The sequence below is a fragment of the Kogia breviceps genome, chromosome 18 (assembly GCF_026419965.1).
Source record: "Kogia breviceps isolate mKogBre1 chromosome 18, mKogBre1 haplotype 1, whole genome shotgun sequence".
Classification (NCBI taxonomy): Eukaryota; Metazoa; Chordata; class Mammalia; order Artiodactyla; family Physeteridae; genus Kogia; species Kogia breviceps.
This window is the reverse complement of record NC_081327.1, coordinates 6,500,015-6,527,690: the sequence shown is the minus strand read 5'-3', so window position 1 is coordinate 6,527,690 and position 27,676 is coordinate 6,500,015. Positions and strand designations below refer to the sequence as shown.

The window sequence follows — 27,676 nt, the reverse complement described above, 5'->3', positions numbered from 1 at the left end:
AACCTGCTTCTTTATAAACATTTCCTGTATTTTAAAAAGTGTCCATTCCATTCTTTTTTTTTTTTTTTTTTTAAGTATTTATTTATTCTTGGCTGCACTGGGTCTTCGTTGCTGTGCACGGGCTTTCTCTAGCTGTGGTGAGCAGGGGCTACTCTTCGTTGCGGTGCGCGGGCTTCTCTTCACGGTGGCTTCTCTTGTTGCGGAGCATGGGCTCTAGGCGCGTGGGCTTCAGTAGTTGTGGCACGAGGGCTCAGTAGTTGTGGCTCATGGGCTCTAGAGCACAGGCTCAGTAGTGTGGCACACCGGCTTAGTTGCTCCACAGCATGTGGGTCTTCCCGGACCAGGGATCGAACCCGTGTCCCCTGCATTGGCAGGCGGATTCTTAACCACTGCACCACCAGGGAAGTCCCCCATTTAATTCTTAAACTTTACTTAACTTTTTGGCAACTTTAATCTTATTTTTAAAATTATCTTTTTGGGGTGTAAGCTGACTTTTTTGGGGTGTATAATTCTGTGAGTTTAGGCATGTAGAGATTCATGTCCACAGTCAGGACATAGACCAGTTCTGTTACCATGAAGGCATTCCTTTTGTACCCAGCCCCTGGCAGCCACTGATCTGTTTTCCATCACTTTAGTCTTCTCTTTTCCAGAAGATAAATAAATGGAATAATATAATACATGACCTTTGAGACTGGCTTCTCTCATTCAACATAATATTTTATGGCAGCTTTAATATGTGTTTATTGGAACTAATCAAACCATGTGAAGGTATATAAGGAAATTCATATCATTGCCTGAATTGTAGTTTGTAAATAACCCACTGGTCAAAGAAGAAAAAAAAAAAAGATGTTAGAAAATTCCCTTCCCAGCTCCAATCCCTTCTATTGGGGTAGTCTGTGTTATATGGTTTGGAGTTAATCCTTTGATATCTTTGTCTATGCTTATAAAATCCTATGCTCAGTGATGTTCCTTTCTCTCTTTTATACTATACATATACATATCACTTTCTTATAACCATCCCTTTTAGATGCAAACTTCTCTATCTTGTATCTCCTTTTAATAGTTGCATGATATTCCTTGGTAATGGTTGTACCATCTGTTATTTAAATTTTCTCAATTGCTGGATACTTAAAGTGCTATCAGTGTTTGGCACTACAAACAATGCTGAATAAATATCTTTGTATGAACATCCATAAATGTATCCAGGTGTTTTAAATTCTATACAGTAGATCCCCCAAGTGAGATTACTCTGTGTGTATACTAATAGTTAGTACTAGATAACTTTCTAAAAGTGTGTAGCAGTTTTCACTCTCATCGAGAATGTGTGAGAGTTTCCTTTTCTGTCCAGTCTTAACCAGCTCTGGATACTCTTGGTTTAAATTTTTTTGGGGGGGCAAATTTGATGGGTAAAAAGTGACATGCCACTTTTCATTTGATTTTTTTTTTTTTTTTTTTTTTTTTGTGATATGCGGGCCTCTCACTGTTGTGGCCTCTCCCTTGCGGAGCACAGGCTCCGGACGCGCAGGCTCAGCGGCCATGGCTCACGGGCCCAGCCGCTCCGCGGCATGTGGGATCTTCCCGGACCGGGGCACGAACCCGTGTCCCCTGCATCGGCAGGCGGATTCTCAACCACTGCGCCACCAGGGAAGCCCCATTTGATTTTTTAATTAAATTATTAATTTAAAAGATATAAACATATATTTTGTTGGCCAATCAGATTTCCTCAATTATGATTTGTCTATTCATATTCTTTGCACATTTTTGAATTGGGTTATTTCTTTCTTGTCTTTTTGTAAGAATTCTTTGTATCCTGTTCTTAGTAACGCTTTGACTGTTAGACGTAAAATTTTTTAAAGATACTTTAATTATGGTGTCTACGTCCATAAAAATTCTATCATTTTTATGTGGTTAGATATATTTGTTGTTCCTTTTATAGCCCCTTGGTTTTCCTTGGTTTTTTAGGAAGGTCCATTTCACTCCAATGCTATACAAATATTCTAAGTCTTCTTTTTTAATATCTTATATTTTTATGTTTAAACTTTTAATCCATCTGGAAATGATTTTTAGGTGTTTTGAGTTAGGGAGTCTACATTTTTTTCTTCCAAATGGGAAGCCACATTTTCTTCATGTCCATTTAACAAATAAACCATCTTTTTCCAGCTAAATTGAAATGCCACTTAAGTTGTATATTCAGTTCCTTTATATGTTGAAGTATTTCTGAACCTTTTCCTCTTCTACCTCTCTATTCCTGTGCCAAAAATATATTTTGTTTGGGAGTTCTCTGGTGGTCCAGTGGTTAAGACTCTGCGTGTCCAGTGCAGGGGTTCACGTTCTATCCCTGGTCAGGGAACTAAGATCTGACATGCTGTACAGCGCAGCCAAAAAAAAAAAAAAAAATTATATATATATATTTGTTCCTGTTGTTGTTTACAGCAGTTTAAAGACGTTTAAATATATATTAGGGAAAGTTTCTCCCCACTGTCAGTTCTCAAAAATTTCTTAACTCCTCTGATATTAATTCTTTCATATGAATTTAAAAATTTTGTTCCATTAAGAAAAAAACAGGAAAACACTGCCAACCTCCTCCTACCTCCCTCTTTCTCCAAACTGCACTGAATTTATGTGTTACATTGTGACAGGTTAACATGGTATTTGTTTTTCCATTTATTCAGGCCTTATCCTTACATAAGGTTTATCACTTCCCTTATAAAAATATTATACCTTTCTGTATGAATTAATTCCCAGGTATTTTATCATTTTTGTGAAAACATGGATAAGATACGTATTGTAATAGTTGTAGAAAAGTTTTTTATTTTTGTGTATTTTTCTTGTATTAATCCTCTTAAACAAATTCTCTTATTAATATTTAGTTATTTTGAGTGGAGTCTCTCCAGTTTTCTGAGAATATAAATCATCTTTCCTTCAAATAGATACCTTTGTCTCTTCCAGATTAAAAAATATGTATACAAGTTTTCATTCCAATTATTTCATTTTCTTGCGTTGTTACATTAGCTCAAAACTCCCAGATAAGTGTGAATAGTAGTAATGTTGTTTCAGTTCTTATTTTATTGGGAATAGAGTTCATAAAACACTTATATGAGTTTGCAATTGGGCTTTGATAAATATCTTTACTGTATTTGGATAATCCTTTCTATTCCTTATTGCCTTTATTTTCTATTTGCACTTTGATCCTCTCCTGGTTCCTGGATGGTTGGTTAATCAGTTATAGGATTGACTCATGCCTCATTGGGGAACCCAGGAGTCCAGGCTCCCAGCCGTCTCCTCCCTTGAGAAGTTGAACATTACTGTCTTCAAGATCTGGCCCCTCCCAACATCCTCAAAGGCATGACAGTTCTCATGAGCCTCAGGACAGAGGATTAGGCAGAAGCCAGCGTTTGCCCTGGGGTCTCCTGGGAAATGTGGTTCTCTCCCATCGCTGACAGAGGCTGATGGGAGGTGACCAAGCCCTGTGCTCTCTTCTCTCCTCAGGGACTGGAATTGACATCCCTGTCCTCCTTCTCTTGATTGATGGTGATGAAAAGATGTTGAAGGTATAAGGGCCCAGGTGCCTGGGTCTAAGGGGGGGCAGTAGCTGGGGGCTGTACTCCTGGGTCCTAGGGGAGGAGGGGGCTGGGAATCTAGACTCCAGGAGATGTGAATACTTTCCTTCCCTAACCTGACTCCCCCTTTTGTCCTGTAGCGGATAGAGAATGCCACCCAGGCTCAGCTCCCCTGCCTCCTGGTGGCCGGGTCTGGGGGGGCCGCAGACTGCCTGGCAGAGATCCACACTCTGGCTCCAGGGAGTGGAGGAGGCAGGCGATGTGAAGCCCAAGATCTGATTAAACGTTTCTTCCCCAAAGGGGACCCTGAGGTCCTACAGGCCCAGGTATGACATTGGGGGCCCAACTCTGGAACCTGAGATGGGAGGGAGCTGGCAACCTGGGTTCCTGGGTCTTGAGAGGTGAGGATGCTGAGGATTTGGAGTCCTGGATCCAAGGGAAGGGGAATGGGGGCCCAGCCTCATGGATATGAGGGAGGAAAGGCTGGGAGCCTGGATCCCCCCGAGGTTCTGGGAGTCGAGGGTGCTAAGCACCTAGACTACTGGGTCCTGCAGAGGAGTGTTCTCCTATATCTCTGTGGACAGGGCCAGGGAGTTGGGTGTGGGTTGCAAAGTTTGGTATTCTGCAGGTGGAGAGGATCATGACTCGGAAGGAGCTGCTGACAGTCTATTCAACTGATGATGGCCCTGAGGAATTTGAGACCATCGTTTTGAAGGCCCTTGTCAAGGGTAAGGCTTGGAGTCCCAAAACTTCCCCCACTGTCAGCTCAACTTTGGACACCTCTCTTGGCCTCGGCACTTTATCCATCCTCTCTAATCTAAATTGTGCCTCTTTTTATTTTTATTTATTTATTTATTTTTTGCGGTACGTGGGCCTCTCACCGCCGTGGCCCCTCCCGTTGCGGAGCACAGGCTCCGGACGCGCAGGCGCAGCGGCCATGGCTCACGGGCCCAGCTGCTCCGCGGCACGTGGGATCCTCCCGGACCGGGGCACGAACCCGCGTCCCCTGCATCGGCAGGCGGACTCCCAATCACTGCGCCAGCAGGGAAGCCCTATCATTTTCCTTTTATCATTGCCTTTTGGGGCTTTGCATGGTGCTATTTGGACAGTTTTCCCAAGATACTTTCATTATGTTCGAACGTTGCTTTTCTTCTGTTGTATCCATCCACCCATCCTTTCATCCTTTATCCATCCCGCCAGCCATATGTACATTGATCTTTCCATCTACCCATTCATTCTTCCATCCATCCATCATCTTTTCATCCATCTATACATTCTTCCATCTATCCACCCACTCACCCTTTCTACTTTTCCTATATGCCTCCAATATGTTTTAAGCCCTGAGGGGTGGGAGAGTCAGAGAAAAACCAGAGTGCTCTCTCCCAGCAAGGAACTCCTGATATTTCACTAGAGGAATGAATGATGAAAACCAAGGTAGAGAGCATAATGGCTGCTTGGTAGAGGCCGAGGATGGAGCTCATTATTCATTCAACAAAGATTAGACTCAGAGATGAAAGCAGATCCTACCAGGGTTCTTTGGACACAACCTTAAGTAAAATTCAAGACGAAAGCATGGGAGAGGAGCTGCTGTCAGAAAGGGGAGAAAAATGGGGAGGTGGTATTTAAACTGGGCGGCCTTGAAGAGCCAGTAGAATTTGGAGTTAGTAAGATGCGGAGGTGGGATAAATAAGTGGTGAGGGGGATTCCCAGGGTTCTGTGGGGATGTGGGTGGGGAGGGTCATTTTTGGTGTCAGAAGGGTTTTACAGGGAAAATACCCACTTAGATAAAAACTCCCAAGAGGCATAGTGTCAATTTGTAATGCGTTCTGAGTTCCAGGTCCCCACCCCAATTGCATCTACCATGTTTTGTGGTGTGGTAGTTATTTTTGACTTTGGAATCAGATACAACGAAAATTTGAGCATCAGCTTGGCCCCCTCTCTGCTGTGTGACTTTGAGAAAGAGACTTTCCCTCTCTGAGCCTTAGTTTCTCTCCCTGAAAAATTGAGATAATACCTGGCAGGAGTGTTGTGAGCCTCAGAGGCAGATTATGGGCAGTGCCTGGTCCCCAGGGGGAGCCTAATAAATGGGAACTCTTCTTAATATGATTCCATTTCTTGTGGGGACACATCCTTTGATAGAGGTTTACAGTCAGTGGGCAAATCTGATTTACTTTACAGAAGTTAACTCATCAGCCTCCTGGGAGAAAACACAGCAGCTCTCTAAGATGTGGTTTGAGGCGGTGGTGTTTTAAGTCTGTTGCCTGCAGAAGTACAAGTGATCACCCTCTTCCGGGGAAACTGGAGATGGCTGGACAGTCTCAGTGTTGGCAGAGTTGAAGGGATGGGGTTTCAGTAGGTGAGGACAGAAGAGAGAAGGGGATGAATGCTTCATAAGAGTCTAGGAACAGCCAGGCACTGTGCTGAGCAGCTGGCACACATTATTGCCCCTGATCCTCTAACCCTTCCTGTAAGGACCATCTCCCCAGTTTGCAGATGAAGAAACTGAGGCTCACAGAGGGGGAAGGTGACTTGCCCAAGGTCACACGAGGTTGCCTGCACACTTTTGGATCCATTACATTTTTTATATAAATTTATTTTATTTATTTTTATTTTTGGCTGCGTTGGGTCTTCGTTGCGGTGCGCAGGCTTCTCATTGCAGTGGCTTCTCCTGTTGCAGAGCACGGCGCGTGGACTTCGGTAGTTGTGGCGCACGGGCTTAGTTGCTCCGCGGCATGTGGGATCTTCCCGGGCCAGGGCTCGAACCCATGTCCCCTGCATTGGCAGGCGGATTCTTAACCACTGCGCCACCAGGGAAGCCCCCGCCCCCCCAAACCCCGGTCAGATTTTTAAAGGACACTTGTTCTTCCTTGTTCTATTTAATGACCTCCAAGGTCTTCCGAAGTCTGGCTAATGTTTACACTTTTTCTGCTACTTTTCGTCTCACAAATACTCCCAAGTTGCAGGAAACCAGAGTGATTCACATTTGCCATCATAGCCTGTGCTTTCCTGCACCGAGGCTTTCGCTCAACCTTCTCCTACTGCCTTGATGATTCTTTCCTCATCTTAGATGCACACTTCCAAATCCTACTAGTCTTTCAAAAGCCCTACCTCAATGTGCACCCCCCTAGGAGGCTCCCTTGGATCTCTCCATACCTCTGTGATTGTAGGCTCCCCTGGTTCCTAATCACAGTCTATGCCCTCCTCCAAGGGCACCGATCACTCTAAGGGCAGTTATGTGCTTCTGGGGCATATTTCCCGGGAATGAGCTCCTTCAGGGCAGGGGCTGTATCCAACCTCTCTCCATCCCTCTTACTGCCTGGCCCGTAGCCTACCTCAGTAAATGTTAAATGAATAAATGATTCCGTTTCCTTTTCTTGGGGCCTCTCAACCACTGGTCTGAAGAGTTTTACACTCAACTCTGCCCCTGGGTTGAATGACCTTATGCTTGTAATAGCCTGACTTCTTAAGACCCCAGACACTGCCCAACAACGTTGCCTTTATACAGAGTTTAAACGTCAGGCATCTCAAGTAGAAGCAATACAGACATTCATCAGACCTTCCCCACCTCCCCTGACTTCTTGCCCCCTCTCCTTCTCGCCCTTTCAGCCTGTGGGAGCTCTGAAGCCTCAGCTTACCTGGATGAGTTGCGTTTGGCTGTAGCTTGGAACCGTGTGGACATTGCCCAGAGTGAACTCTTCCGGGGGGATATCCAGTGGCGGGTGAGGGGTTGGGGCCTGGCGACTGGGGATCCTGACAAAACGGATGCATTTCCCCCACTCCCTGACTCCTTTGACGTCTGGCTCTATCTTCCTTTATGGCCGGTCCAGCCTTCTCTTAATTGTCCATCCATCTGTCCCCATCTTGTTCCCTCTCTCCCCATCCATCCATACACTGCTTGCCCACCCATCCATCCTCTCATCCAGCCCTCCACCAAACATCAGTCTGACCGTCCATCCATCTGTCACTCATAGCTCTGTACCCCCATCTCTTGTCCTCAATCTCTGACCTCCGCTGGCCTTCTGCCTGTCTCTGTGCTCAACTCTTCCCCCATTCATTCCACCCCCACCAGTCTTTCCACCTGGAAGCCTCCCTCATGGACGCCCTTCTGAATGACCGGCCAGAGTTCGTGCGCTTGCTCATCTCCCATGGCCTTAGCCTGGGCCACTTCCTGACCCCTACGCGCCTGGCCCAGCTCTACAACGCAGCGCCCCCCAGCTCACTTATCCACAGCCTTTTGGACCAGGTGTCTCACGGCACAGGCAACAAAGGCCCAGTCTCTGAACCCTCTGCGGAGCCACAAGCCCCTAAGGTGGGGCAGGTGCTGCGGATGCTGCTGGGGAAGTCGTGCGCGCCGACGTTCCCCGCCAGGGGCACCCACCAGGGCGATGGCAGCATGGAGAATGTAAGGAAAAGGGTGGGTGGGGGAGGCACAAAAGGGTCTGGGGGCGGGGCTATGCCAGGAGGGGGCGTGGTCAGAGCACGGCGTGTGGGACTGAACGGGGTGTGGGGCTGATGGTTGGGGCGGGGTCAGGAAAGGTCTGGGGCGGAGACAACGCTCACCATGCCTTCCTCGCCTCCAGTCGTTTCTGCCGTGGGACAAGGCTACCTCAGAATTTCTCCTGGAAGCCGTCCCCGGGCAGGCACCCTGGAGTGACCTGCTCCTCTGGGCACTGCTGCTCAACAGGGCTCAGATGGCCGTGTACTTCTGGGAGATGGTGAGTGCTGACTTGATCTCTGATTCTACTCTCTCCTACATGCCTGTCCTTTATTTCTATGGAACTCCAATGCTTGAGCAGTAAGATTCCCTGACCGAGGATATCACCTGTCCCCCACCCCACTCCATTCTTGATATATGACCCCGAGTGCTGTTTCTGCCCCCCCCCCACCATATCATGCATTTCTTGTAACTTGCTTTTTCCATTAACAATATATATTGGGCATTTACCCTTGCTCATACGGATGCATCAATCTCATCCTTTCAAAGTGGTTGCTTGTATGAGGAAGTTAGACGTTATCTGTAGCTGATGGGGATTCATTTAATCATAATTGTGCTTGCAATTTAGATGCATTGTTGTAGTTGCAATGCAGAAGGGGACAAGACTAGAGGCAAGGATGCCAGGTAGGAAGCTAAAGCTTCAGGCAGCCAAGATGGGGGCCTGGATTAAAGCTGGTCAGACATAGGTGCTGGGACACATTTGAGAAGTTTTTTAAAAAGTCATGGTATTCGAATAGGATCAAAGATAGACCCTATCTTTATGTCAAAGAAATATCTTGACAGGAGTTCTTCAGCCCTGGGTTATTTTCAGCCCATCCGGTCATTGGTTAAAAATAGATTTGTTTTTTAATGGAGATAAATGTTCATAAATGTTGTAGCATATATTAGAACATCCTTCCTTTTTAAGGTTGAATTATATTCCATTGTATGGATATACTACATTTTCTTTATCCATTCATCTATTGATGGACATGTGGATTGTTTTTGACCTTTTGGCTATTGTGGATAATACCGTTATGATTAGTGTACAAATACCTGTTTGAGTCCCTGCTTTCAGTTGTTTTGAGTACATATCTAAGAGTGGAATTGCTGGACCATATGGTAATTCTAGGTTTAATTTTTTTTAGGAACTGCCATACTATTTTCCACAGTGGTGGTACCATTTAAATTTCCACCAGCAATGCACAGAGTTCCAGTTTCTCCACATCTTCACCAACGCTTGTTCTTTTCTTTTCTCTTCCTTCCTCTCTCTCTGTCTGTCTCTTTCTTTCTTTTTTATAATTACCATCCTAATGGGTGTGATCTCACCTTGGTTTTTTTTCTTTTTTAATATTTATTTATTTATTTACTTGGCTGCACCGGGTCTTAGTTGCGGCACGTGGGATCTTGGTTGTGGCATTCAGGATCTAGTTCCCTGACCAGGGATCAAACCCAGGCCCCCTGCACTGGGAGCTTGGAGTCTTAACCACTGGACCACCAGGGAAGTCCCTCTCACTTGGTTTTTTTTTTTAAGTTTTATTTTTATTTATTTATTTTATTTGTTTATTATTTTTGGCTGTGTTGGGTCTTTGTTGCTGTGCGTGGGCTTTCTCTAGTTGTGGAGAGCAGGGGCTACTCTTCGTTGCAGTGCGTGGGCTTCTCATTGCGGTGGTTTCTCTTGTTGCAGAGCACGGGCTTCGGTAGTTGTGGCACGTGAGCTCAGTAGTCGTGGCTCGCAGGCTCAGTAGTTGTGGTGCATGGGCTTAGTTGCTCCGCGGCATGTGGGACCTTCCCGGACCAGGGCTCAAACCCGTGTCCCCTGCACTGGCAGGTGGATTCTTAACCATTGCACCCACCAGGACCCTCTCACTTGGTTTTGATTTTCATTTTCTTAATGATTAGTGAGGTTGAGAATCTTTTCAGGTGCTTATCAGCCATCTATCTTTCTTAAGAGAAATGTCTATTCAAGTCTTTGCCCATTTTTTAATTGACTCTTTGGTCTTTTTTGTTGATGAGTTTAAAGAATTCTTTATATGTTCTGGGTATTAATCCCTTATTAGATAGATGATTTGCAAATACATTCTCTCTCTCTGTGGGCTGTCTTTTCCTTTTGTTGATAATGTCCTTTGATGCACAAAAGTATTACATTTTGATGAAGTCCCATTTGTCTTTTCTTTTTCCTTTGTTTTCTTGTGCTTTTGGTGTCATATCTAAGTAACCATTGCCAAATCCAAGATCATGAAGTTTTATCCCTATGTGTCCTTCTAAGAGTTTTATAGTTTTATAACTATTATATATATAATTATTTAACCCTACATGTTAATCTTATGGAGATTCCTTACATATGATGAGTCACTTCTGTCTTGCTGATTTTTTTTTTTTTTTTTTTTTTTGTTTGTTTTGGGGGGTTTTTTTGGCGGTACGCGGGCCTCTCACCGCTGCGGCCTCTCCCGTTGCGGAGCACAGGCTCCGGACGCGCAGGCTCAGCGGCCGTGGCTCACGGGCCCAGCCGCTCCGCGGCATGTGGGATCTTCCCGGACCGGGGCACGAACCCGCGTCCCCTGCATCGGCAGGCAGAGTCTCAACAACTGCGCCACCAGGGAAGCCCTGTCTTGCTGATTTTAAAATTCTTTCTTTGTTTTTGGCTTTCAGTAATTTGATTATAATGTTTTGTAGTGTGGATCTTTTTGAATTTATCCTACTTGGAGTTTCTTCATCTTTTTGCATGTACAGATTCATGTATTTCATCAGATTGGGGAAGTTTTAGTGTGTTATATACTCAAATATTCTTTCTGTCCCTTCCTCTCTGTCCTCTCCTTTTGGAACTCCCATTATGCATATGTTGGTATGGTGGATGGTGTCCCACAGATCTCTTAGGGTCTGTTTATTTTTCTTTATTCTTTTTCCTTTCTGCACCTCAAACTGGATAATCGCAATTGACCTATCTTAAAGTTTACAAATTCTTTCTTCTGTCTCCTCAAAGCTGCTCTTAAGCCCTTTAAGTGAATTTTTCATTTCAGTTATTACACTTTTCAGCTCCAGAATTTCTATTTGGTTCCTTTTTATTTCAAAAAAAATTATTTACTTAATTATTTATTTTTGACTGCATTGGGTCTTCGTTTCTGTGTGAAGGCTTTCTCTAGTGGCGAGCAGGGGCTGCTCTTCATTGCAATGCGCGGGCTTCTCATTACGGTAGCTTCTCTTATTGCGGAGCACAGGCTCTAGGGGTGCGGGCTTCAGTAGTTGTGGCATGCAGGCTCAGTAGTTGTGACCCATGGGCTCTAGAGCACAGGCTCAGTAGCTGTGGCACATGGGCTTAGTTGCTTCGTGGCATGTGGGATCTTCCTGGACCAGGGCTCGAACCCATGTCCCTTGCATTGGAAGGCGGATTCTTAACCACTGTGCCACCAGGGAAGTCCCTGGTTCCTTTTTATAATTTCTATATATTTATTTCTATTCTCTTATTTGCTGACCTATCATTCTCCTGGCTTCCTTTAGCTCTTTGTTCATTATTTCCTTTAGCTTTTTGAGCATATTTAAGACAGTTGATTTAAAATCTTTCTCTAGTAAATCCAGTGGCTAAATTTCCTAATTTCTTTTGTCCTGTGAATGCGTCATACTTTTTTGTTTCTTTGCATGCCTCATAATTTTTGTTGTTGTTGTTGAAAACAGGACATTTTGAATATTATAATATGGCAACTTTGGAAATCAGCTTAACTCCTTCCTTCAGGGGTTGTTGTTGCTGCTTGTTGTGGGTGGTTGTTGTTTGTTTAGTGACTTTCCTAAGCTAGTTTTGTAAAGTTTGTATTCTTTGTCATGTATGGCCACTGAAATCCCATTCTGTTAGCTTAGTGGTCAGCTAGTGACTTGAAGGAGATTCCCTTAAATGCACAGGGGTGGGGGAATAAAGCTCTTCCACTTTGCAGGTTGGCTCTTTGTGGAGCTGTCTTTCAACACTTAGGCAGGCAGGCTGTTTACAATTTGGCTTTAGCCTTCACTTCCTGCTTTTGTTGAGCCTAAAGTTCAGCCTGAGGTGAAAGCTTAGGGCTTTCCATTGTCTTTTCTGAGCATGTATCCAGTCTTGGTTATGTTTGTAGCCTTCTAGATTTCCTGGAACATGTAGGAGCTTTTTATTTTATTTTTATTAATTTTTATGGTACGCCGGCCTCTCATTGCCGTGGCCCTGCCCGTTGCAGGGCACAGGCTCCGGACGCGCAGGCGCAGCGGCCATGGCTCATGGGCCCAGCCGCTCCGCGGCACGTGGGATCCTCCCGGACCGGGGCACGAACCTGCGTCCCCTGCATCGGCAGGCGGACTCCCAACCACTGCGCCACCAGGGAAGCCCTATTTTTTTTGTTTTATTTTTACTTCTTTATTTATTTGGCTGTGCCACGCGGCATGCGGGATGTTAGCTCCCCCACCAGGGATCTCACCCACGCTTCCTGCAGTGGAAGCTCAGAGTCCTAACCATTGGACCACCAGGGAATTCCCCATAGGAGCTTTTAAAACCCCGTACTCCCCCAAGCATCTCCTTCCCCAGCTGCTTCCCTCTTCTCTCCCGAGCTGTTCAGAGTATCTCTTGCTTGCCTCATCTACTTGAGGCAAAGAACCTGTTACTCTTTGACTCAATTAGCTCAGGCTGATACATTTGTGTTTAATGTTTTCAAGCACCACCTGGGAAGACACTTCTGCTCTGGGGTAGCACCAAAAACAGTGAAACAAAGGCCAACCCTTGAGCTGCCCCTTCAAGGGAGCCAGCCACCAGCTGGGTTTATACTCACAACCACAATTATTTAAGAGTAAGATCTGGGGTTTCCCTGGTGGCGCAGTGGTTGAGAGACCGCCTGCCGATGTATGCGACGCGGGTTTGTGTCCGGGAAGATCCCACACGCCGCGGAGCGGCTGGGCCCGTGAGCCGTGGCCGCTGAGCCTGCGCGTCCGGAGCCTGCGCTCCGCAACGGGAGAGGCCACGACAGTGAGAGGCCCGCGTACCGCAAAAAAAAAAAAATAAAAAAATAAATTAAAAAAAAGAGTAAGATCTGAATTGCTCCTTCTGATACCAACAAACTGAAGCAGGAATATGGGCTGTTGCCTTCAAGGCAACCACTGAGCTCGGGAATTGGCAATGGTAAGTGGTTTTGTTAAAATGTCAGTGTGCTCTTTTACTGAGATCTTTCATTAAGCATTCTCCTGTTTGTTGTAAATTTTATGTTAGAGTCCAGAATTCTGAAAAAGTTGACCCTGACAGTTTTTTGCCAGCTTCTTTGTTGCTTTTGTGGAGGGACAGAGTTTTGAAGTTCTCTACTCTGCCATTTTAGGTGACACCTCCATTGCTTCTTGGCCTGTCTGTAACCTCTGATGTCATTTTAATTCCAGCCCAGCCCCTGGTCTCTAAACCACCTGACTTCTGACATTTTCCCTTGACGTCCAGTTTCTTCCAGATCCATGTACAAATACTACTTCATCCTTGGTCTCTGATGACCTTGGTTAAATTTTTTTTTTGGCCATGCCACGCAGCTTGTGGGATCTTCGTTCTCTGAGCAGGGATCGAACCCGGGTCCCCTGCAATGGAAGCACGGAGTCCTAACCACTGGACCACCAGGGAATTCCCGACCTTAGTTAATTCCTAACCTCTGGCTCTGTTCCTTCCCTTGATCACAAGCTTTCCTCTCACCTTCTTCACCCCTCTGTGATTCTCATTCCAAACTCTGACCCTAATTGTGACCCCCATCTCTGTCTCTCCAGGGTTCCAATTCCGTGGCCTCAGCTCTTGGGGCCTGTTTGTTGCTGCGAGTGCTGGGGCGCCTGGAGACTGAGGCTGAGGAGGCAGCACGGAGGAAGGACCTGGCAGCCAAGTTTGAGGGGCTGGGTGTTGGTGCGTGGGGCATGGGCGCCTGGCGGGGCAGGGACAGGGAGCTGCCACTTCCCCTTCAATGCCCTCATCTCTTCCCTCACACCGTCTTCCTACTACTTTTCCTCCCTCTCACATAAATCTCCTGCCCCCAGACCTCTTTGGAGAATGCTACCGCAGCAGCGAGGAACGAGCTGCTCACCTGCTCCTTTGGCGCTGCCCACTCTGGGGGGATGCCACCTGCCTCCACCTTGCCATGCAGGCTGATGCCCGTGCCTTCTTTGCCCAGGATGGGGTGCAGGTGAGCATCTGACACACCAACATCCCAGACAGTTCTCAGCTGGACTGTGGGAAGTCTGGAGGATAAGCCCCTGCCATGGTGGGCAGTCCGTGGTCTTGACCAGCCTCTCCCCCCGGAGACAACCCCTCTTCAGAAAGTCTCAGCCTTCTCCTGGGAGGGTTGCTTTTCCCAAAAGAAGCCTCACACCCTGCCACAGGAAAGCCAACCTTCCCACAGCAAAGCCCACCCTCCTAAAAAGTTCTATTCCAGGGAATCCCCTGGCAGTCCAGTGCTTAGGATGTGGCGCTTTCACTTCCGTGGCCCAGGTTCAATCCCTGGTCAGGGAACTAAAAAAAGTTCTATTCCAGCTATAGGAATACCCAGGACTTTAGTAAGAAGTCTCACCTCTCACACAAGAAGTCCTTCCCACTTCCTTAAGAGATGCCCACTGCCAGGCTTCAGCAATTAAAATGTCGTCACTGGACAATTACAGTGTTTTGGGTATAGACAAACTCTGGTTTAGGAAACCCTACCCTTCCTTTGGGAAGACCTGTGTGCCCCCATAGTTCCTCCCATCCTGCTAATCCTGACATTCTGAACACACTCTCGGTCTCCTTAATCTAAATCTGACAGGGGCAAAGAGAGTCCCATCCTCAGTACAAGAAGTCCTGCCTACCCAGCAGGAAGTCCCATTTCACTTCTTGGAATGATTTGTTGGCACTTCAAATACTTTCCCAGAGTCCTTTGCTTTGAATGGTGGTTAAACTCATGGATTGCAGCTTTTGCCTCTTCTGTAACCTCCCTGTGCTCCATCTGTGAAAAAGGAGAAAATATTAGTACCTGTCCTCCTGGAGGTGTGGTGAGGGTTAAATGAGCTAATCTATGTAAAAAAGTGCTTAGCCCAGTATCTGGTATATCATGTTAACAAATGTTGGCTGTTTAACTCTCCTAAAATCTGGGACAGGTGTTCCTTGCCTTTGACTCCTCTCCCCCCACCCCCAGTAGTTATGGACCCCACAGTGAGCATCTGCCCTGTGCTCTGGAGTGTGGCTTGATCCTTGTCTGGGGTCTTTGGGAGAGGGCTGTGGGGAGATTCAGGCTCCTAATCCTACCCACACTCCGCAGTCTCTGCTGACACAGAAGTGGTGGGGGGAGATGGACAGCACCACACCCATCTGGGCCCTGGTTCTTGCCTTCTTTTGCCCCCCACTCATCTACACCAACCTCATCACCTTCAGGTCAGTCCCCTGGGGTTAGATTGGCAGGAGGAGGGGGAGAGGGGAGATCAGTCTCTACTTCCTGCTGAATTCTGGCTGCCTTTCTACTTGGTCTGTCCAGTGCTTCCCCCACCCTTGTTCCTTCTCTTTCCCTCCCCCAGACTGGGAGCATGTTGTGGGAAGCAAGCTTTGGGGGTGGGTCTCTGCAGTATCTCTGGGGGCAATTCCTCTGCCCTCTGGCCGTGGCTCTGGGGGGAAGGTCACTTTGGGATGATACCTCTCTTTCCCTGCAATGTCTCTGGGTGACTGAGTTTGGCTTGGAGAATTCCTCTCCCACCTACCCTCCCCCTGTTTCTCACTCTGTGTGTCCCTCCGTGCCAGGAAGCCAGATGAGGAGCCCACTCAGAAGGACCTGGAATTTGACATGGACAGGGGCGTCAGTGGGAAAGGGCCTGGCAAGTGAGTGAAGCACAAGCACTGTGTGGGGGTAGGGGGCACCCTAGGCAGTTCCAGGAGCACCAGGTAATGGGAGCAAGACCAGAGGGGAGAAGTGGGGCTTCAGGAGATGGTGGTTTCATGAAGCCACCGAAAATACTGAGGAAGTTTCCCAAATGCCAGGCTCAAGGCTCGGTTCAACTTTGGTTCTGCCACCAAGGAGTTCCTCACTGAAAATCAATTTGCTTCATGATACATGTATTTCTGTCTTGATAAAGCAAGTGAAATTGGGTGGGTTTGGTTCATTTAGGGTTCTTTTGCCAATTTTTTTTTTTCTGACTCCAGGGCCTTTGCTCTTAATCTCTGTGCTGTGGTACCCATGAAGGTGTTTTCAAAATCAGTCCTAAGCAAATGAAATTGAATGGTTTTTTTTTTTTTTTTTTTTTTTTTTTAACATCTTTATTTGAGTATAACTGTTTTACAATAGTGGGTTAGTTTCTCCTGAAATTGAATGTTTATCAATCTTCTGTTAATTCTGCTCGAGCAGAGGTGCTGGGGGACTTGGCTCTGAGTCAAGCAGAGCGGGGTTCAAGTCCCGACTTTGCCTTTGTAAGTGGCTTCACCCCGAGCCTCAGCTTTCTTTGCTGTAAAGAGAAGGTTGTACATGTGTTAGTCAGGTTAGGTTGAGTAATGCTGCAATGACAAAGCATTCCAGACTCTCAGTGGACTGGCAACAGTGAGGATTTTAATTGTCATTCATGCTCCATTTGGGGATTGTCTGTGGCTCTGCTCCACGTGGTCTCCACTTTGGGATAAGCAGACACCTCCTAGCCGAGATGTTGCTGGTCTCACGGTAGAGGGAAAAGAAACACGGCAAACCAGGTTCTGGACCTTAAAGCCTCCACTTGGAAGTGACACGTGTCACTTTTGCCCACTTTTCATTGGCGAAAACTGGTCATATGATAATCCCTTAGCTCTTAATTCTTCCACTGGGAGGGAACCAAAATATTTGGTCCACAGTAATACAAGATACCACAATGCCTGATGAAACAGTTGGGAGGATTCATGGAGATAATGTGTATTAAATGTGCATATTGTAGTGCCTGGCACAGAGTAAGTGCTCAGTTAACGGAGTGCTCAGTTAACGGGGACTAGCATTACTACTGCTGTTATTGATACACTTATTTGTTTTGTTGAATGGTGTGTGTGTGTGTGTGTGTGTGTGTGTGTGTGTGTGTGTGTGTGTGTGTGTAGGTATAAGGGTCTAAGTCTATGGTAATAGAGAAACAGAGGAAGAGGCCCCATCTTTGCACCCTCCATCTTTACTTTAATCGTCTGAATGGGAACAGGGAGGAACCTCAGCCCCAATATTCCAGAAGAAAAAGTGTTTCTGGTAACTGTTAGAAACATAATCAGACTGCCAGAAGTCTGTAAAACCTACCACTTGCTGTGAAACAAGTCAAATTTATATGTATTATGTATATACATATTTTTTCTGAGACAATGCACAAAGAATACAAAATATTTGTCAAAATTTGGACCACTGAAAAAAATTAGACAGAGGGTCCCAATGTCAGGATCCATAGTGGTATCCTTGTCTGGTGAGTTCCCAACATTTGTACCATATGATGACAATAGCTGAGGTTATAGAACACTTACAGTGGGCAGCCAGTGCGCTGAATTGTTTTGAAAATCAGTTTATTTAATTCTCTCAACAACCCTATGCCATAGGGTCCATTATTATCCCCATTTTACAGATGACATAACTGAGGCATTAAGTCACCCACCTCAGATCATGTGATTGGTCAGTGGTGGAGCTGGGATTTGAACCCAGATCATCTTGTTCCTGAATCTGTGCTTTTAGTCACTGTAGAAAGCCACCTTCCTGGAGAGCTTTGTAAAAGGACAGATTCCTGGATGCTTCTCCTCCAGGGAAGCATCCAGGAATCTGTGTGTCTCCTGCCTGGAGGTGATTCAAGATGGCAGACTTTGGGGGGCATTCTGACCCACCACATATTTTTGTTACCAGGTCTGTTTCCTCTTATTATTGGGGAGCTGGTTCTCCTCCCTGCATCTCACTTTCTTTAGCTTTTACTGTTCTTTCTGCTTATTTTCTTTAGAACAGCCTGAAAAAAAACAAAAATAGAACAGCCCTATTGAGATATAGTTCACATACCATTCTGTTCACCCATTTAAGGTATACAATTTTCAGTCATTTTCAGTATATTCACAGAGTTGTGAAATTATCACAAAATTAATTTGAAAACATTTTCATCACTGCAGCAAGGAATCTTGTACCCAGTCTCACCCCCCACTCCTCCCTTCTCCCAGTCCCAGGCAACCACTCATTTACTTTCTGTCCCTACGGATTTGCCTGTTCCGGACATTCCATATAAATGGAGTTATACACCAGGTGGTCTTTTATGACTGGCCTCGTAAACTTAACATCATGTTTTCAAGATTGATCCACTTTGTAGCATGTGTCAGTGCTTCACTCCTTTTTATTGTTGAATAATATTCCACTGTTTGAATCTACCACATTTTCTTTATCTATTCATCAGCTGATGGACATTTGGGTTGTTTCCACTTTGGGGTTTTCTTTCCGCTTGGTTTATAAAAAGAGGATGCCTTTCCAAGCCAGTTTATTTTTCCTGTTAGCTTTCGGAATTTATTCTTATTCATATTATTCATTTTCCTCTTTCTGATTTGAGGTCAGAATTAAGAGTTAGGATGAAACTGGGACAGAGGATCAGAACTCAGGTGAGAAGGGTCAGAGATATGAGTGGACCTAGAAGCTTAGAATTCAGTCAGAGATCAGACATAGGGAAGGAAGAGTTATCTGAGAAAACTGTGCTCGATACTCTGATTTCAGAATTTATGGGTTAGAAGTTAACATTCAGGGATGCAGTTGTCAAACCTGGGGAACCAAGGCCATGAAAGTGAGAGGGTCAGAGGTCATATTTGAGGGCCAGAGGTCAGATAGATGGTCCAAGGTCAGACGGAGAGTCAGAGGTTGTGAGGGTGAAAGAAGAGGGACTTGGAGACAAAAGCCAGACAAGAGTCAGAGGTCAGCCCAGAGGCCAGAGGTCAGGAAGGTGGACAAAGTCAGAGGTGCAAGCTCAGCGGTCTTGATGGTAGGAGATTTCAGAGGTCAGAAATTAGATACAGGGGTCAAAAGTCAAGGTGATGGCGGACATCAGACTTAGTTTCAGGTCAGGCAGGGTCAGAAGTCGTGAAGGTGGGGAATGTCTGGAAAGGAGGATGAGGAGGATATGAAAGTTTAGAGGTCCTGATAATGGTGACAGTCAGGTGCAGAGGTCAGATTGAGCCCTTCTCCTTTCTCTCCCTCTCTCCCCCAGGCCCACAGACCCTCCTGAGAAGATGCCACTGGGGGTGTTGAGGCCGCCCCGCCGCAGGAGATGCTGTAGGGGGTGGTCCCAGCGCCTGCGCCGCTGGCCCCAGTTCTGGGGAGCGCCGGTGACTTCCTTCATGGGCAACGTGGTCAGCTACCTCCTCTTCCTGCTGCTCTTTGCCCACGTGCTGCTCATCGACTTCCAGCCCGAGACACCCAGCGCCCTGGAGCTGCTGCTCTACTTCTGGGCCTTCACCCTGCTCTGCGAGGAGTTCCGCCAGGGGCTGGGTGGCGGCTTGGGCAGCCTGGCCATGGGGTCCCCCAGGACAGACTCCCACCAGGCCCCGCTGTGCCGCAGCCTGCACCTCTACCTCTCAGACGCCTGGAACCAGTGCGACCTGGTGGCCCTCACCTGCTTCCTCCTGGGCGTGGGCTGCCGGTGAGTGCCCTGGGGCCTTACACTCCCGGCCCATGGCGACCTCCGACCCTTCCTTCCTGGGGGTGGGGGCGTGGGAGTGGGGATGGGGGTGAGGGCTGGGGTTGGGGGTCTCCACTCTTGGCTCCCCTGCTGCAGGCAGAGGCTAAATCCACCTCCACTTATTTTTTTTTCATTGAAGTATAGTTGATGTACAATATTAGATAAGTTGAAGGTATATGTATAGTGATTCACAATTTTAAAATAACTCTGCTTATTCTTTTTTTTTTTTTTTTTTAAATTTTATTTATTTATTTAATTTTGGCTGCGTTGGGTCTTCGTTTCTGTGCGAGGGCTTTCTCTAGTTGTGGCAAGCAGGGGCCACTCTTCATGGCGGTGCACGGGCCTCTCACTATCGCGGTCTCTCTTGTTGCGGAGCACGGGCTCCAGACGCGCAGGCTCTGTAGTTGTGGCTCACGGGCCCAGTTGCTCCGCAGCATGTGGGATCTTCCCAGACCAGGGCTCGAACCCGTGTCCCCTGCATCGGCAGGCGGACTCTCAACCACTGCGCCACCTGGGAAGCCCATGCTTATTCTTTTTTTTAAATAATTCATTAATTAGGCTGCATTGGGTCTTCATTGTGGTGCACGGGCTTCTCATTGCGGCGGCTTCTATTGCGGAGCACGGGCTCTAGGCGCGCAGACTTCAGTAGCTGTGGCTCGCAGACTCTAGAGCTCAGGCTCAGTAGTCGTGGCGCATGGGCTTACTTGCTCTGCGGCACGTGGGATCTTCCCGGATCGGGGCTTGAATCCGTGTCCCCTGCATTGGCAGGCGGATTCTTAACCACTCCGCCATCAGGGAAGCCCCTGCTTATTAGTTTAAAAAAAAAAAAAAAAAAAAAATCCCATCTTGATTGAAAGTACTGCCTAAAGATGTTCTGTAAGCCGTTTGCTCACATGTGGGTATCTGGCTTTAGGGCTAATAGGATAAAATGAGAACGCCACTGCCCTTCATTCTAGATCTGGACTTTACAGGATGTTTCTCTAGTCCTCAACATGGCCCTGCAGCTGCACCCCTGTCCTGGACCCCAGACATCAGGCTACACAGCGAGTGCCACCCTCACCTCCTCCCTCCTCTTCCAGGACAGCCGTGGGTCCCAGGCCCCGTCCTCCTGGCCCCTGACTTTCTCTGTCTCATCCCCCTGTTCACCTCCACGCCTGCCTCTCCCACCTGCACCCTTGCCCCAGCCTCTCTTCCCTCCAGTCCATCCCCCACAGGGCCCGCAAGGGTCTTTCTACACCCAGAGCTGGCCTGTCTCTCCCTGCTTCTTGGGGCTCGCCAGTGCCCAGGGACAGAGTCTCAGCCCCTGCCTTTCTCTGCCAGGGCTGCCTCCCTGTTTTCTTTCTCTTTTCTTCATTTACACTCTGGCTTGTCTGAGAGCGACTTGCAGTTCCTTCTTCACAAGGCCAGTGGCTTTGCCTGTGACCCTTGGTATTTTTAATCTGCATAATTAGAAAATTGCAATCAGAATTTTACCAGTACTGACGGATTCTTACCAAGGAACTATTTTCTAGTTACTTTAAACTGCCTTGATTGATTTTACATTGCAGGGCAGTGAAAGTAGCTTCAATTATTTTCTTTTTCAGTTTCTGAAATTATTTCAACTTGATTAATTATTGTTTGGGTTAAGTTTTACAACAAATATTTCGTTCAACGTTTGTGTTTTTGTCCTATCAAATTTTGCCAAAATCTAGGGTCTGTGTTTGTGAATTTTACTTTGTGGCTTTTATTTCTTGTATGTCCGGTTTTCCTGGGTCAAATTTCATAATTCTAAATTTCATCAGGGAGCCCTCAATGCTTTGTCAACTTTTTTTTTTTTTTTGCGGTACGCGGGCCTCTCACTGTCGTGGCCTCTCCCGTTGCGGAGCACAGGCTCCGGACGCGCAGGCTCAGCGACCATGGCTCACGGGCCCAGCCGCTCCGCGGCACGTGGGATCTTCCCAGACCGGGACACGAACCCGTGTCCCCGGCATCGGCAGGAGGACTCTCAACCACTGCGCCACCAGGGAAGCCCTTTGTCACCTTTTTACTCCATAAAAATCTTGACTGTTTCTGCTTATTTCTTAGCTAATTTATAAAAAACGAACTGTGAGGAATTACCCTCAAATATTTTCTGTTGCCCAGACTGGGCGATATAATGTTAGTTCATTTCTTCCATAGTTTCTGGATTGTATTGTGTGGTGCCAGAGAGAGGGCAAAGGGCAAATCAAAATGTCCTTGGGAATAAATTGTGTTGTCTTTGGGTCTTGGCACATGCTGTTCCCCCTTCCTGAAACACTTTTCTCTCCTCTCCTTGGCCAAGCCAACTCGTACACTTCCTCCCAGCCTCAGCTTTGCTGTCTCTGCCTCTGGAGGTCTTCCTTTCTCCTACCCAGACTCTGGGTCTCTTCTTTGTGTTCCTCTAACATCCTGAGAGTCCTCCCGATAGCGCTTTGACCATGGCTTTTGCTGTCTCTCTCCTCACACAAGATTATAAGCTCCTCAAGCCACATCTATCTTGTCTCCCAGCAACTTAAAACACCTTTGAATATAGTCTATGCCCAAAGAAATGCAGAAGTGCATCCTTATTGAACAAGGTTATATTCCAATGAAGAAGAGCATAGAACAGAAACGGATTATCTTCCTCAACCATTTCAAGCTTCCTCCTTTTCTCAGCAGTTACCTCCATCAACAGTTTGGTGCACATCCTACCTGTTCTTTTTCTATGCATTTACCTACTTCTTTTATACACAGATGATACTATATTTTATTTTATTTATTTTATTTTTTAATTTTTTAATTTTTTTGTGGTACACAGGCCTCTCGCTGCTGTGGCCTCTCCCGTCGTGGAGCACAGGCTCCAGACGCGCAGGCCCAGCGGCCACGGCTCACAGGCCCAGCCGCTCCACAGCATGCGGGATCTTCCCGGACCAGGGCACGAACCCGTGTCCCCTGCATCGGCAGGCGGACTCTCAACCACTGCGCCACCGGGGAAGCCCTGATACTATATTTTATTATTCTTTTGCAACCTCTTCTTTTCCTCTGTAATATGTCCTGACATTCTTTCCATGTCAGTATTTGCAAATATTCCTTATTCTATAAAAATGTTGCATCAGATTCCTGAAGAAGGGGTTTTAGTCTTCGCTGGCTAAAGCAGACAATACAGACTTCTTCTTGCCAGATTTAATAAATGAATGAATTCCTTTCATGAGGCAGTGGGACAAAAATTCTGAACTTCAAGAGATAGAATTAGGCCAAAAATTTCTCTACAAAGCATCTTTCATTTTCTACTTGAGATAACATGAGGTTGTAATCAGATATTAGCTGCTCTGGCTCTAGTACTCTGATGGTGAGTCATTTTTTTGTTTTATGTTTTTAAATAGTCGTAGCTGTTAGGACACCACTGCTTTTAAAGAGAGCCGACAAAGAACTTTGTGGTCACAACCTAGTGACTATTTACAGGGGATGAAGTGTCCTGACACCCCCTTTTATAATCTGGATGGTTGACAGCAATGACCCCCTACTCTCTTCTCAGTTGACACACTGAGAGGTATGCTTCCTCTGTGCCGTGTTAAAAATGGTACAAAGTAATTTGACATGAATAATTTATTCAAACAGCAAGATAAGAAAGTTTTGTAGAACACTGTGCTCTGTTCCTTGCATTTTGTATAAAGTATCTTCTGAGAGGAAAGGGCTAGGACCATGTGCTACCACCCTTTAGGAATACCAGTGATATTTTAGACATTTTTGTCAAGCTCATCGTTTTTTAGGTGGGGGAAGAATTATTGGACAGGAAAAAAGAATTCCAAAAATCTCATTTTCCACGGGAGAAATTTCCTGTGTTCTCCAGAATTGAATGGATGAATCGTTTTATTTTGCCAATCCCTTCCGGATGGACATTTCAGTTGTTTCTAATTTTTTATTATTCCAAAGTAATAACAGTTGACATCTGAGATGTACACTTTGTGGGTCAAAGGGTATGTGTATTCTTGATGTGGAATGCTTTCCTTGTGAAATACCTTCTTCCCGCTACACACCCACCATCTGGGTAAGACACTGCCCCCTTGAGGGCGTGCTTGATGATACCTGGTATTTTCAATCTTTAAAATTTTGTAGCTCTCAATTTAACCTTTACATGTTTTGCCAATCTGATGGGAAAAATGACCTCTCCTTGTTTTAATTTATGCGTCCCTGACTCCTAGTTGGGTAAGTTGGGCATCTTTCATATCTAAATGGCACATAGACCCTGTCAACTGTCTTTTCATATCCTTTGCCCCAGTTTTTAATTTATTGTGTTCATCTCTTGCATGTATATATTTTTTGGTAGGTGCTCTCCTTATACTCTGGATCCCAATCCTTGGTGGTTTTGTTCTAAGTATCTTCTTACAGTCTGCAGCTTGTCTTTTCACTTTTGTATGTTCTTTTTTTTTTTTTTTTTTTTTTTTGCGGTACGCGGGCCTCTCACTGTTGTGGCCTCTCCCGTTGCGGAGCACAGGCTCCGGATGCACAGGCCCAGCGGCCATGGCTCACGGGCTTAGTTGCTCCGCGGCATGTGGGATCTTCCCGGACCAGGGCACGAACCCGTGTCTCCTGCATCGGCAGGCGGATTCTCAACCACTGCACCACCAGGGAAGCCCTTGTATGTTCTTTAAACATTCTTTTATTCTTTAACTTTTCATTTCGAAAAACCCCGAGACATCAAAATTTTTGCAAAAACAGCACAGAGAATTCCCATACACCATTCATCCAGATCCCCCAAATGTTAACATCTTATATTATCAGAACCAGGAAATTTTATTTCAATTTCATCAGTTGTCCACTGATGTTCTTTTTCTGGGTCAGGAGCCAGTCCAGGATTCCATTTTGCCGTCAGTTGTCATGTCTCCTTAATTGTCTCTAATCTGGGACAGTTTTTCAGTCCATCTTTGGCTTTTATGATCTTAACACTTTTGAACAGTCCAGACCAGTTATTTTGAAGAATTTGCCTCTGTTTAAGTTTGTCTGGTATTCCCTCCTGATCAAATTTAGGCTATGTATTTTTGGCAGAAAATTTTGCCTTCCTCTGTCCATCATATTTATGTTATCTTTTAATACACATAAGTTTTATATTTCAAAATAGTTAAATATTCAGTCTTTTCCTTTATTATGATTTTGTGCCTTGTATATAAGACTCTTTTTCTTATATGACATTTATGTCAAGCTTATGAAGAAATGTTCTATTTTCTTATTAAGATTTTGATGTTTTGCCTTTTACTCTAGGTTTTTAATCCCTTCAGAGTTAAAGTACATGGTGCAAGATAGACATATAATTTTTATTTTCCCCATACGGATTGCTGATGTTATTCACCATTTGACCTTCCTCTGTGAATTGTCTGTTATCCTTTATCCGATTTCCTGTTAGGTCGTTTGTCTTCTGCTTATTGGTTTGCTGGAACTCTCTATATTTTGCCTTTTATAGGCTGGACAAATATTCCTGCAGTTTTCACAACTTGATTGTTACAGGGACCTCCCAGCTTTTTGCTAAGGCCGTTGTTCATGCAGCCCTTATTTAATGGGTACCAGCATCCTGCATGGCCCAGCTTGGCACTGTCACGAGTGCCAAGTTTTAAATCTGAGTAAACCCCGGGTGAATCGGGGTGGGGGGTGGCCCCAGGTCTGGCCCTGGGGAGGCCACATCCTCACCTTCAGCCCGGTGTTGGGAAGACTCGGGGTTTTCCTTTGCACCCTGTAACCCTTGAGTGACCCCCCGCCGCGTCTCCCATACCCCAGGCTGACCGCACAACTGTATGACCTGGGCCGTACTGTCCTCTGCCTCGACTTCATGATCTTCACGCTGAGGCTGCTGCACATTTTCACAGTCAACAGACATCTGGGGCCCAAGATCGTCATCGTGAACAAGATGGTGAGGGCTGGGGTAGGGCTGGTGTGGGCGGGGCCAGATGAGGGAAGGGGCGGAGCCAGGGAAGGTGTCGTGGACTCTGGGACGCAATGTCAGGGAAGGAGGCGGGGCTTTGGATGCAGGGGCGTGGCCGGAGTAGGGAAGGGCAGGCCCCAGATTGGTCTCCTCTTCCTCTTCTGCAGATGAAGGACATGTTCTTCTTCCTCTTCTTCCTTGGCGTGTGGCTGGTTGCCTACGGGGTGGCCACGGAGGGGCTCCTTAGGCCCCAGGACCGTAACCTCTCAAGTATCCTGCGCCGGGTCTTCTACCGGCCCTACCTGCAGATCTTTGGGCAGATACCCCAGGAGGACATAGACGGTAAGGAGGGATGAGAGGGCCTGACACCCTCCCTCTGAGGCCCCCTCTCTCCCCTATCTCTGGGTCTCTGACCCCTCCTCTTTCTCTTTGCGTCTCTGTTCCCCCCTTTCTGGGATTCAGTCTCTCTCTCTGCTCTCCCATGCCCGTCTGGATTTCTGTCTTCCTTAGGTCTCTGTCTCCATCTCTATCTCCCTTCACAGTGGGCTTCATGAAGCCCGACAACTGTTCATCGGAGAAGGGCTTATGGGCGCGCCCCTCAGGGACCCAGGCAGGCTCCTGCGTCTCTATTTATGCCAACTGGCTGGTGGTGGTCCTCCTCATCGTCTTCCTGCTCGTGGCCAACATCCTGCTGGTCAATTTGCTCATCGCGATGTTCAGGTGAGTCCCCACTGCTCTCTGATGATCTGACCTCCTCTGGGTGACCTCACCCAGCATGACCCTTGACCCCGGCATGACCCTTGACCCCGGCGTGATTCTTGATCCCAGTCTAAGCAATTCTAGTTTCAGTCTCTGAACTCTGATTCAGATCTAATGCTGGCCTGTCCCCAAACCCAGTCAGAGTCTGCTCCTGACTGGACTTTGGAATCTGATCTGCTCTCTGAGCCCAGGCTGAAGGTTAACAATTTTTTTTTATTGTGGCAGAACATATATAACAAAATTTGCCATTGTCACCATTTTTAAGTGTACAATGCAGTGACATTAATTACATTTATAATGTACAACCATCACCACTATCTATTTCCAAAGCATTTCATCACTCCAAACAGAAAGTGTGTACCAATTAAGCAAGGGTAACCCCTCATTTTTCCCCTCCCCCGCCCAGTTCCTGGTAACCTCTCATTTACTTTCTGTGTCTATGAACCTGCCTCTTGGAGGTGATTCATGTAAGTGAAATCATACAATATTTGTCCTTTTGTGTCTGGCATAATGTTTTCATTGTGCACTCATGTTGCAGCATGTACCACCTCTCCATTCCTTTTTATGGCTGATAATACTGGTGTATTGATATAAGACATTTTGTTGATCCATTCATCTGATGATGGAAACTTGGGTTGGTTCCATCTTTTGGCTATTGTGGATAATGCTGCAATGAACATTGCTGTTCACAAATCTGTTTGAGTCTCCGTTTTTTATTTCTTTTGGGTATATTTCTAGAATAGAATGCTGGGTCATATGGTAATTCTATGTTTAGCCTTTCGGCATCCTTACTAACAGTTATTTTCCTTATTAAGAGGTTCTAGCCATCCTAGTGGGCATGAACTGGTTATTTCATTGTGATTTTGATTTGTATTTTCCTAATGACTGGTGATATTGAGCATCTTACCATGGGCTTATTGCCCATTTGCACATCTTTAAAGAAATGTCTGTTCAAATCCTTTGCCCATTTTTTAAAATAAATTTATTTTATTTATTTTTATTTTTGGCTGTGTTGGGTCTTCGTTGCCGCATGTAGGCTTTCTCTAGTTGCGGTGAGCGGGGGCTACTCTTTGTTGTGGTGCACGGGCTCCTCATTGCGGTGGCTTCTCTTGTTGTGGAGCATGGGATCTAGGAGTGCGGGCTTCAGTAGTTGCAGCACGCAGGCTCGGTAGTTGTGGCTCGCAGGCTCTAGAGCACAGGCTCAGTAGTTGTGGCGCACGGGCTTAGTTGCTCTGTGGCATGTGGGATCTTCCTGGACCAGGGCTTGAACCCGTGTCCCCTGCACTGGCAGGTGGATTCTTAACCACTGCGCCACCAGGGAAGCCCCCTTTGCCAGTTTTTTAAATTGAGTTGTTTGTATTTTAGTGTTGAGTTGTAGCA

General features: G+C 46.3%; 2 protein-coding genes across 12 annotated transcripts in view; one reads left to right on the top strand and one right to left on the bottom strand.

The window, feature by feature from the left end:
* TRPM4 (transient receptor potential cation channel subfamily M member 4) overlaps positions 1-27,676 on the top strand; it is a 38,695-nt gene that overhangs the window by 7,483 nt on the left and 3,536 nt on the right. For 9 of the 11 annotated variants that reach the window (XR_010837611.1, XR_010837614.1, XR_010837612.1 and 6 more), the window contains 14 exons: positions 3,490-3,551; positions 3,701-3,886; positions 4,189-4,288; positions 7,167-7,279; positions 7,630-7,962; positions 8,141-8,275; positions 13,780-13,909; positions 14,041-14,186; positions 15,291-15,403; positions 15,764-15,841; positions 19,177-19,608; positions 25,393-25,525; positions 25,705-25,879; positions 26,080-26,257. Coding sequence is in view for 5 of the 11 variants with exons in the window: in XM_059046100.2 (XP_058902083.1) it covers positions 3,490-3,551; positions 3,701-3,886; positions 4,189-4,288; positions 7,167-7,279; positions 7,630-7,962; positions 8,141-8,275; positions 13,780-13,909; positions 14,041-14,186; positions 15,291-15,403; positions 15,764-15,841; positions 19,177-19,608; positions 25,393-25,525; positions 25,705-25,879; positions 26,080-26,257 (2,314 nt within the window). In the remaining 6 variants the exon portion in view is untranslated. The remainder of the gene's footprint in view (positions 1-3,489; positions 3,552-3,700; positions 3,887-4,188; positions 4,289-7,166; positions 7,280-7,629; positions 7,963-8,140; positions 8,276-13,779; positions 13,910-14,040; positions 14,187-15,290; positions 15,404-15,763; positions 15,842-19,176; positions 19,609-25,392; positions 25,526-25,704; positions 25,880-26,079; positions 26,258-27,676) is intronic. The other 2 variants (XR_010837609.1, XM_067018181.1) reach the window with 1 other exon arrangement.
* The window catches only part of SLC6A16 (solute carrier family 6 member 16), a 33,673-nt gene continuing 23,896 nt past the window's right edge, over positions 17,900-27,676 (bottom strand). The window contains exon 4 of the mRNA XM_067018195.1: positions 17,900-17,943. The gene's annotated coding sequence lies outside the window, so the exon portion shown is untranslated. The remainder of the gene's footprint in view (positions 17,944-27,676) is intronic.